Here is a 10,549-nt window from a genome sequence, read left to right as displayed (position 1 = left end):
CTCCGTGGCTGGGCGGGGGCAGACTCCTGGTTCAGGGCGGAGATGGTGGACGCCAGGCTCGGAGGGAGGGGGAGGGCACTTAGGCTCCTCCAGACCTGGAATGGAGAGGGGGCATCAGGGGAGGATATAAGGCAGGGCCCAGGAGAGCCCTCGAGCTGGGCCCTGGGAGGTCAGTGCTGGGCCCTGGAGACAGCAAGTCACAGGCTGGTCAGGGAGGGGATCTGGCGGGAGGTCAGACAGCGGTGACATGAAAGACAAAACAGATGGGACGCAGAGGTAGGCTCCCTTCCCAGGGGTTAGGGCCTGTGTGGGCGGGGGCACAGCTCCAGGGTCCACGGGGCCAAGGCCTGAGGGGGTGGGTGGACTGGAGGAAGGGGCAAGGGGCAAGTCGAGGACACTTCCTGGAGTGGGGTTCTCCCACCCCTGTAGTGACAGCAGTGACAGCAAGGGTGGAGGAACCAGCCCCAGCTCCCCATCCACAGAATGCGAGGTGACGAATGAGATGGAGGAGACAGGGACAGCGGGAGGGATGGCGTGGCCGGCGTCACACTGCCCCCTGCTGGGTCGGGTCATACCTTCCTCGGCGGATGTTTCTTCAGGAGCCAAGGAGAGGACAGGCAGAGAAAGGAAAAGGAGCCGTCTGTGACCTTGTCCTTCTCCCAGGGAGGGGCCTTCTGGCTCCCGGGAGACCCTTTGCCCCAGAGATGGGCCAGGGGCCCCAGGACCTAGATGCTAATGACAGGCCCAGGGAGCGCTACCAGGAATACCTACTGAACTTGGGTCCTGGGTTTGAGTCCTGACTGCAACTAACTCACCGCATGACCCTGAGCCTCAGGTCCTCCTCTGTACACTCAGGGGTTAGACCAGCTCGAGGGCCCCAGACACGGGTGCCCACAGAGCACCGTAGGCTGGGTGGGGCCTGGGGACTGAGGACTCGGGCAGCTCCCTGCTCAGCTCCACTGTGGCCAGGCTGGGATGCACTGAAGCACAGGGCGCCCCCATCTTCTCACATTTCAAGAGAAGCTGGAAATCAGGATTCTTAATGTAAAATCTCCTGGTTTTTTAAATGTGAGCAACCAATTTTTTTAAATGTTAAGACAAGACGCTGTGGGCTGGCTTGGATTGTGACAGACGAGCTCCGGTTTGGTTAACCGCTCAGGGAGGCCCCCTCAATTCCAACAGCCTGGGGTTCTGATAACCCCAGAGGATGCCAGGGGGTGCAGGGGCCGTGTGTGTGTCTTACTTAAATCCCCAGCCCGTGCCGCCCAGGACGATGGCTGCAACCAGGACAGCCCCGGCGATGGAGCCGATGATGATGTTGGTGCCGCTGGGACCTAGGGAGGAGGGCAGGGCTCAGTTGGCAGGGACAGTCATGGAGGACAGGAAAGATGGAGCCCCACCCTGGCCAGCTCCAGCCTCACCCTTATATCTCTCCGTCTCCCCTGTGGGCAGAGACGTGGGCAGGGGGTTGTGGATACTGCAGTCCTTGCCCGTCCAGTCTGGCTGACAGATGCATTTCCCTTCATTGCTGCAGACCTAGAGGTGGGGTGGGGCCGGTAGAGGTGAGCAGGGCCCTGTCCCCACTTGTAAGCCCTTCCCCTGATCCCTGACCTCCAGGCACCCACCCCGTGGTGGGAGCAGATCCGGTGCTCCCCGCTGCCAGGGCAGGTGCTGAAGTTGAAGGCAGAGGCTGGCAGGCAGCGATGGTCCAGGCACAGCATGTTGGGCCCGCAGGCTGTGCCGTCCTCTACGTAGCTCAGGTCTGAACCATCGGCCAGCTGCACGTGGCCACCCCTGGGGAAACAGCACAGCCGACCTCTGCCCTTGCCCCCGACCCCATCACGGCTGCAACCTCCCCTTCCCCAGCCATGGTCCCAGCCCACACCTGCAGTCCAGCTCCTTGCCCTGGTGGTAGAAAGTGACGCTGCTGATGTCTCCCCCTAAGTCCCCCAGCCGAGGAGCTCCAGAAATGTTGACACAGAGGAGGAAGCCACAGAGCACATCCCTGTTGGGGTAGTGTGGAGACAGTGGGCCCCAAGTCTGACCTCAGACCCAACAACTGACTTTGTATCTGCCCTCTCCCCCTGATTTTTCACATAGTCTCCCGCTGGGACTCATAGCCTGCCCCATCTCTGAAAAAACCCTGCCCAGCCCCAGAGCCCCAGCCCCAAAACTGGGGAAGCCCAACCAGGAGCTTTGACTACTCACTGTTTATTGCACTGGACCCAGCCTGACCCCTTGCGCCCACAGTTCCCACGTTCTGTCCCCTCCACGTTCAGCTTCTCGTAACAGAAGCGATCAGCAGCCGCTGTAGGGAGATGACGCCAGGCATCACCCCACCCACTCCAGAACCCACCTGGGGCCTCAGGCCTGACCCCAAGTCCAGCTGGGTCCCTGAGATCCTGGGGAGCCGCACATCTGGCGGAAGGCATTTCAGCCAGAGCCTGTCCCCAGCCTCTCCATTCCAGGTATTCCACGTTCCCCTCTCCCATCTCCAGCCAAAGACTCACCATGGCCCCAAAGGGCCTGGCACTGCCGGTCCCGGGTTTTGCAGCGACCTCCGTAGCAGCGGCCCTGAGGGACAGACAGGAGACAAGGGACACAGACACTGAGGACAAGAGACTGCACTGAGCCAGAGACCCACAGGGGGTGGAAGCTCCACCCCATCATACCTGTTCGTGATCACAGTAGTAACCGTCCAGCTTGTGCAGGTTGGGGGGACACTGCGGAGAAAGGGGCTGGACTGAGTAGAGCTGACCCAGGACTGGGAGCTGAGGTCGGCTCCAGGGAAGAATAAAGGGGTGCCAAAGGCCCACCAGGTGGGGGCTCAGGTCCCAGGGCTCCTCCAGGTCAAGGACAAGAGGAGGGAACTCAGACCACATGGATTGGCAGGTCCCATAGTTTCTCCAGTCTCCCTCAGTTTCCTGCACCTCCTTCACAGGGCTGGGAGTATGTAATAAGGACTTAGAGGTTAAATAATATTATTATCCACTGTGATCCCTAGTAGACACCAGGCACTGCGCCAGGCACTGGGAACACCAGCTAGACTATAAATACTGGTTTAACGATTGGAGGAACAAAGCCAGAAGGCATGAAGAACTCCTTTCTCAGATGAGAAACGGAGGCTGATCAGCGGCGGCGACTACAGCAGCGGAGAGGAGGGGCGCGCAGAACAGTCACCCAGCAGAGCTAAACGGATAGGGATAGTGGTTGCCTCGCTCGGGACTCCGCAGGGCGGCCGGGACGAACGGACCTGGCTCGAGTCCCCAGTGCAGGTCTCCGCGATGTCGCATTCGTTCACGGCCTCTCGACAGGACACACCCCGCGGCTCGTACTAGGGAAGGGATGCATTGCGGGGCTCAAGCAAGAACCACCGACCCCTCGTCTTCCCGCCTCCTCGGCCCGGCCCCCGCCCGCTCCCTGCCCACTCAGCACCGCCCCCAGATCCGTTCACGGCTCCGCCCACCCCGCTACTTCTCAACAGGTGCTCCGCCCCACTCCCCGTAGCTCCGCCTTCAACAGAACGGAGAGGGCCGCACGCCCAGCTCCTCCCTCCCCATTGGCGCTTTCTTCGCGTCAAGCCCCGCCCCTACAGATTTGCCTCCAGCGGCTCCTCCTCCTTAAGTCCCGCCCCCTATCTGGACGTCCGCAGCCCAGTCCCTCCCGGTCCCCGCTCCTTCCCGTCCCAGCGGCGGGTCCCCCTCACCTTGCAGCGGCGACAGCAGAGCCCGTCGCTGCACATGGCGTCGTGAGTCAGGGTGCATTTCTTGCAACAGTTCCCGCCCGCGCGGCTGCACTCCTGAGGGACGCAGGGAAAGGGCGAGCCCTGACCCTCCCCACCCAGACCCTCCCTCGCACTCACCCCTGCGTTCCCCGCCCCCCACCTGGCACCAGCACTAGTCTCGCACCTGCACCGAGCCGCAGTCGCACTCCTCCCCCGCCTCCACGAAGCCGTTCCCGCACTCAGGCGGGTCCAGGAGCTGGACGGGGAAGAGGTGTCGGGAGTCTGGCCGGGACCCTGCCCAAGCCCCGCTCCCACGTTCCCAGCCCTGGGGCTGGTACCTTGAGGGGCTTGTTGAAGAGGCAGCTCCCGCCGCCCTCCTGCAGAAACTGGTTATACTCGTCGATGCTACAGCGCGAGAACTTGCGGGGTAGGTAGAACCTGGGTAGGGATGAGGGGGCCGTGCCGCTAAGTCCCCGCCAGCCCACTGTCTCGTCCTTTCTCAAGACTGGGATGGGGTGCACCGGCGGACTCGGTCACCATCTCGAGGAGGCTGAAGATCTATGTGCCTGGACACTGCATGAGAATCCTCCCGCCTGCCCATCAAGCGGGAGTGGGCAGGGGACGCCGCTCCTGGCTTCTCCCCGAAACCTCAGGACTCCGGGAGTCGGAGGTTTGTGCGCCAAGGAGGGAAGGTGCCTCCAAATGAGGCTTTGGCGGTGCCCAGTGGCGACAGTGCGCACTACAAGCCTGAACAATTCGGGCGTCCGGCTGGGGAATGTGCGTCTCCCTATGCAGTGTCCACAGACAGCTGTGCTTCCTGGAATTCTGAGTGGTCCCGAGAGAGAGCTGGGTCTCTTGAGGCCACCGGGTCCAGAATGTCACCCAGTGCTCGCTCTAGGACTCCCTTTGCCCAAGATCCTCCCCCGTTTTGTCCCCAAGAACTCACCCAGTGTCCTCCATGATGCAACCCAGCCAGTTGTCCGGACATTTGCAGTCCCCTGAGAGGTAAGCCAGGTGAATATAAGGGAGGGTGAAGAACTGCCCCCCTCCCGTGGGCACCCTCTTCATCTCTAGAGTGTGGGTCTGGGCGGGGTGTGAGGGTCTTCACTGATACCTGCCGAGCTCCGGTGTTTATTCCACATCATGCCCAGGTTCTGCCCCAGCGTCTGGGCCAAGGTCACCGCCATGGCCCCCATGTTGTCATACTTGGGGTGAGGAAGATGGAGCACAAAGATGTCTACATCCCTCCCAAAGGCACAGGGCTCATGCCCTTCGCAGCCCCTCTCCTTCCCACCCGGCCATGCCCCCCCCACTGCTCACCTCGTTCACACCCCCACCCCTGGACAGCGAGCAGATGCCCCCCACGTAGGCAGCGCCACTGCTGGTGCTCTGGAAAGTTCTGCCCCTGGAAGGGAGAGGCTTGTCAGGAGAACCCACTGCCTTCCCCGTGGTGGCTCCCCTGGGCTCTGATGGGGAGACAGGTGAGCCCCCCCCCCATGAGGAGGTGAGTTCTGCCCTTCATGTCAGTCTGTGTGACCTCAGGCAATTCCCTTCCCTTCTTTGGATTCATTTGCCCTTAAGCCAAATGAGGGATTCCTAATAGATCATCTCTAACTGCAAGGACCTTTTATCAGATTTTTTTCCCTACTAGGGCATTGGAAGGGATGCCCTGAGGAAGGGATGCTGGGACCATTTGAAAGGGGAAGAGGGGACGAAGGGGAGGTATGAGCAGAGGAAGACCACGGGTGGTAGGGAAAAGGGGCCTGAGCCTAAGATGCAGGGGAAGATGCCCAGCCACTGCTGCAAATGGCTGGGAGTAGGTACAAGGGGAGCCCAGTCCCCACACCCTGCAAGCGTGCCTGGCCCAGAGCCATGTTCAGTAACCCTGTGCACCACAGCCACCAGCAGAGGCTGGCAGGGTTCATGGGGTGAGGGACTCACGAGAAGAGGTGGGTGGCATCACTGGGCTCAGGCAGGCCCTCCCGCCGGTAGACCATGAGCCGGGCCAGGGTCTCCAGGAGGTCATCCTGCACCTGGATCTTGTCCCCATCTGCCCACGTTTCCATGGCAACCAGCACGATGCGGGTATTCAGCTGTTCCTTGTACATCTGGGCCAGGAAGGGAGAAGATGAGGAGGGGGCTGGGGCTGGAGGGTGGGAGTGGGTGTGGGGGAACAGGGCTGGAGGAAGGTCTCAATCTGTCCCTCCAGGAAGTGGGGGTCAGAGGCTGACGGTGCCCTTGAGAGCTCACCCTGAGGATGCCTGCGGTGGCGTGGGGGGTGGGAGGAGAGGGAAGGGAAGGGAGGGCTGCTCACCACATCTGCCAGGTTCACCACGGACTTGGCAAAGTTGCTGGTGAGGACCACCGACTGTCGCATCTGCTCAAACTGGGAGAGAAGAGAGTGGGCGGAGGGCCAGTCTGCTTCCAGCCCCTCCTCCCAAAGTTACTCCCAGCCTGGGACTGTACCAGCTGGTGGTCGTTGATCACAATCAGCTCCACATACTTGGTCTCACTGTGCACTGTAGGGTGGCCCCTGCGGACCTGGCGGGGGGGAGGTGGGCACTTGGAATCAGTCCCCTCCATGCCTGGCATCGTGGCCAAGCCACAGACAGACTCAAGGAGGGGCTGGACTCCAGCCAGAGACAGTGTCGGTTCCCCACTTGTGCGGGTCCCATCCAGCCTTGGTACCAGGGCAGGCAGCCTCGGTTTGCCTAGACACTAGTGGTAGGGCCTAGGGTGGGCGCTTCCTGCCAGAGGTGGTTCCCTGGCTTCCAGCCACATCAGTCTGAGCCCTCCTTTGCCCCGGCTATGGATGGGGGTGACCTCCTGCTCCCGGCCACAGCCTGAGGCCTCTGCAGCAGGAGGTCTGTGCGGGCCCCCATACCTGCCTTTTCCTTCTCAGCCTTGGTCGGTTCGGAGAAGCAGAATGGGCAGGGGCAGCAAACAGGCAGCCTGGGGGGAGGGTGCCGGTGAGGGGGGCACAGTCGACCCCCTCCCTAGCCCCATTTTCCCTCCCTTACCTGGTTCCCTGCATCCGAGGGGGGCTGGGAGGAGAGGGGTCCGGTAAATGAGGTGGGGAAGGGGTCCCTGCAATGAGGGGAAATTAGTTCTTGGGGAGGCCGACCAGATCTGCTCTGAGCCCAGTTGCGGGGAAACATCTCCAGCCCTTCCCCCCACCCCACCCCAGGGTGACCCAGAACTGGCCAGAGCTCCCATGTCGGATCTGATCTCCCAGATGCTCAGATTCCGGGGTCAAGACCTGGGGGCACCCTGAGAGACAGGGGCAAAGGACACTGGAGCCCGATGGGAGGTCACTTGGGGGACAGAGGGGACATTGGAGCTGGGGGCATGGGGGAGGGAACCAGAGCTGGGGGCACGGGGGAGGGCAGTGAGGCTGAGGTTACCAAGGCAGGAGGATGAGGAGGCAGCAGTAGCCACTGAGGTGACAGCCATTGGGACGAGCGCGGCAGGGCTGTCAGAGGGGCCAGGGAGGGGCTCACCTGGAGGGTTTCCTGAGGCCTGGCCACCTCGTGGGGCTCCATGATGTAGGTGAAGTTCCCGTCAGAGAAGACCCCGCTGCAGCGAGAGAGACGCAGCTCCCCACCGTCCCCAGGGCTGGAGGCTCATCCTGGCCGCCCAGCCCCTCCCCATACTCACTGCAGCCCCTGGCAGGTGGAGAGGGCAGCAAAGGAGTTCGGGTTCCCTCGGAGCCTCCCCTGGTAGTAGCAGTGGTCTCCAGCCCCCTGGGGGAGCAGAGAGTGTGAGTGGACATGCTCCCTTCCCCGCATGAAGGCAGGAGGACGGGTGAGGGCCGCTGAAGCTGCCCCGTGTGCAGGGCTGCGGTCCCTGGATACACCTGGGGATCTGGAGCCCGGCTCTGCTCTGGCTATGCTCCTAATGTGCTGTTTCACCTTGGGCAAGTTCCTAGCCCTCTCTGGGCCTGCTTTACCTCACCTACAACGTGAGGACTTTGGGGCACATCAGTGGCTCTTAACCATGAGTTGGGGCTGGTACAGGGATCACAGACTCATCTGAGAAGAATAGCTGACGTTCATATAGCACCTACTGGGTGCCAGGCACCATTCTAAGCACTTACCACGGATCCGCTCACTTAATCAGATGAAAGCTATGGACTCACCCCCAACACACACACACCATTTCACACACGGTGTGTTCACAGACGCCACAGCCTCTGTGGACCACCCCTGGACGCATGGTCTGTGGCTGAGGAAACGTGAGCAGCGTGTGTCCTCCTGGCCAGGCTCACAGGTCAGAGGGGACGAGCACCCCCTCCCCTCTGCTTCCTGCAGAATTACTGGTGCTCCGATTACTGACCAGTCTGGAGGGGGAGGGCCGAGGCTATCTATAGACACCCATTCATCTTTGCTTGCACCCCTGGGCCTTCAGGGCTGGGACCCTGGGGTCCCAGGCAGCCCGGAATTCCCAGGGCCTTGGTGCTGAGCAAGAGGGGCGTCGCCCCAACCGCCCCTTGCCAGAAGATTCTGGGCATGGAGCAGTGGGGGTCCTGGAATGTCTCCATGCTGGCAGACAGGCTGGCTGGGGGTCAGCCCTCTGGAGCTGGGCGAGGGGAGCTGAGGACTCCATGCCATTCGACAGGCCACCCCGACTCCAATCCTGGAGGGGCCAGGCCCAACCCGAGTGTAGAATATACCCCAGACCCCATCTCCACCGGCCACCTGTCCCTTCATACCACCTCCCCATCCCCTTCCAAAGGCACTCACGGTGCTGTGCTGGGTGGGCCCCTCCCGGCTGAAGTGGCGCTCCACATATTGCGAAGAGAGAAGGTGACTGGAACAGACAGAGTGGGCAGGAGGAAGGAGCGGGTCACAGTGGGGCTAGGTCCTCTTTGGGTCCCACCACAGCTCAGATCCAGGTGCCCTGCCCCAGCCAGCCTGCCCGCCTGCTGCCCTTCCCCCAGACTCAAGGCCACACTCACTGGTTCAGCTCCAGGTCCAGAGTGAAGTTTGAGTTGAAGGCTGGGACGACGAAACTCACCTGGGCCAGGTGGACAGGCTGGGAGAAAGTGGGGGAAGGCAGAAGGGGAGTCAACCTGGGGAGGCCTGAAGGTGGGAACTGGGGGGACTGGCGAAACCCCAGTAAGGGGAGTAGCCCTGGGGAGGGGATGACCCAGGCCCAGTAGCTGTGGGTACCATTGATCTAGGGGGAAGATGCTTTCCTCCAAGCTCATCTTCCTCCAAGACCCTGTTCCTTTCCTGGGGGGAGGGGCAGGAGCACGCATCCCGGGGCACAGGCCTCCTGGCTCTCTGGGTGCCAGCCCACCCTCTCTGGTGTGGCCCTGGGGCCAGTCTACGGTAGGGATGGGCAGAGGCAGCTCAGCCTGCCCACTGCCTCACGCCAGGCCCTCCCTGCTGCTGGCAGGGCCACGCTCACCCACAGGTGAACTAAAGGGAGGCCCCGAGAAGTATCACGGGAAAAAGGCAAACAGGAGATGGGGTGCAGTGTGACCCCAGGGCCCTGCTGAAGCAGGCCCCTCCCTTCCTGTCCCCCTACCTTGGCCCTAGCCTCAACTTATGGAGGAGGCCTCGTACACTGCAGACAGGGGTGGAATGGGTTAGAAATGATCGCAGGGCCCCTGGAAGCTGGGATGATGGGCAAATGCCATCCTGTCAGGGAAAGAACGTGGCTCCTCTACCCCCAAGTCCATTGCCCTCTGCCTCGCCCAAAGCAGCTCATCTTTGATATTTCAATCCCATGGTTAATTTTTAAACACGGAAGTTTTCCTGATAAATTTTTCAGAGGGGCCTTTGCAGTGGGGCTGGGAGGCTCCAGGTTGTCATGGCAACGTACCAGGCCTGAGCAAGATGGCTGCCCTCCCAGGCCTGGGTGCCCAGCTACTGTAGCGGGTACGGATTCCAGACCTGACGCTAGTGTGCCTGGAGGGAAAGCGACCCCAAGAGAAGAAGGGGCAGGAGAGTCTGGGCTGAGGAGAAGTCAGCCTCTCGGGTCCCACGTCCCCAGCCCAAGCCTCAGGTCTTACAAAAGATCTCAAAGCACAGGAAGGGCCTGAGGGGGGCTGGAGCCTTCTGTTCATCCCCGTCCGTTTAAGGAGACTGAAATCCAGATCCCCAGATGAGGGGCCCACCACTGGGCTGTACAGATGTGAGGAAGTTTGTTGGCTGCCTTTCCTTCGGGGGGAGCAGGTTACAAGATGGAGGGGAGCCCCGATGTCACAAAACTCCATAGCCTGGTGTAGTCGGCTTCCTAATCAGCCCCCTAGATTTCTAATCTTCATGAGCGCTTGTGCGCCAGGCACTGTTCTAAACACTTTACAAGTATCATCGTATTTGATCTTCACTACAACCCAGTGGGATAGATACTAATGTTATCCTCATCTAACATATGGGGAAACTGAGGCACAGAGAGGCTAACTAACATGCCCATGGTCGTAAGGCTAAGAAGTGGTAGAGCTGGGATTCAAGCCTAGGGAACCAGCTTCTAGGGCCTTCTCCCCTCAACGGTAAGGTAAGATGGAAACGGCCCAGTGTCCATGAGAGGCCCTGGGAGTCAGGGTGAGGTAGGCAGCCCTCTGAGCCCCAAAGACACTGAGTCACCCCACCCCAGGCTGACCGAGGCTCCAAGCTCCATCCTGAGCCCCTAGAGCGTCAACCAGATTTGAAATAGAAAGTCAAAGACAAGGAGTCACTGCTTCCCTCTCCCCACCTTGGCCTGGACAACCCCTGCCCTCCCCCTGCCCCTGGGCCTCGACCAGCTCTGTCCCCAATACCCTAACTCCTTGGTCTGGACCACCCCTGCCCTCCCTCTCCCCTCCTGGACTTGGACTAT

At 61.2% G+C, this 10,549-nt stretch overlaps 1 protein-coding gene across 2 annotated transcripts in view; it reads right to left on the bottom strand.

Moving 5' to 3' along the window:
* Positions 1–344: 344 nt before the first annotated feature.
* Positions 345–10,549, bottom strand: part of ADAM11 (ADAM metallopeptidase domain 11) — a 17,384-nt gene continuing 7,179 nt past the window's right edge. Inside the window, exons 3-26 of one of the 2 annotated variants that reach the window (XM_027098938.1) lie at positions 8,682–8,758; positions 8,467–8,533; positions 7,382–7,467; positions 7,225–7,300; positions 6,745–6,811; positions 6,609–6,676; positions 6,191–6,265; positions 6,039–6,110; positions 5,666–5,832; positions 5,045–5,129; positions 4,839–4,929; positions 4,671–4,722; positions 4,063–4,162; positions 3,909–3,980; positions 3,707–3,799; positions 3,254–3,334; positions 2,673–2,723; positions 2,511–2,574; positions 2,209–2,308; positions 1,886–2,005; positions 1,626–1,794; positions 1,422–1,536; positions 1,244–1,334; positions 345–593 (exon numbers count right to left, since the gene is read on the bottom strand). In XM_027098938.1, coding sequence (XP_026954739.1) covers positions 545–593; positions 1,244–1,334; positions 1,422–1,536; positions 1,626–1,794; positions 1,886–2,005; positions 2,209–2,308; positions 2,511–2,574; positions 2,673–2,723; positions 3,254–3,334; positions 3,707–3,799; positions 3,909–3,980; positions 4,063–4,162; positions 4,671–4,722; positions 4,839–4,929; positions 5,045–5,129; positions 5,666–5,832; positions 6,039–6,110; positions 6,191–6,265; positions 6,609–6,676; positions 6,745–6,811; positions 7,225–7,300; positions 7,382–7,467; positions 8,467–8,533; positions 8,682–8,758 — 2,088 coding nt within the window. In that variant the 3' untranslated portion in view covers positions 345–544. Of the gene's footprint in view, positions 594–1,243; positions 1,335–1,421; positions 1,537–1,625; positions 1,795–1,885; positions 2,006–2,208; positions 2,309–2,510; positions 2,575–2,672; positions 2,724–3,253; positions 3,335–3,706; positions 3,800–3,908; positions 3,981–4,062; positions 4,163–4,670; positions 4,723–4,838; positions 4,930–5,044; positions 5,130–5,665; positions 5,833–6,038; positions 6,111–6,190; positions 6,266–6,608; positions 6,677–6,744; positions 6,812–7,224; positions 7,301–7,381; positions 7,468–8,466; positions 8,534–8,681; positions 8,759–10,549 lie in introns of those variants that run through there. The other variant, XM_027098939.1, reaches the window with a different exon arrangement.

This window comes from Aethalodelphis obliquidens, unplaced genomic scaffold (assembly GCF_003676395.1).
Source record: "Aethalodelphis obliquidens isolate GAN/ISIS:26980383/991018 unplaced genomic scaffold, ASM367639v1 scaffold126, whole genome shotgun sequence".
NCBI lineage: Eukaryota > Metazoa > Chordata > Mammalia > Artiodactyla > Delphinidae > Aethalodelphis > Aethalodelphis obliquidens.
Note: the sequence above shows the minus strand (reverse complement) of the source record. Positions and strands in the feature narration are given on the sequence as shown.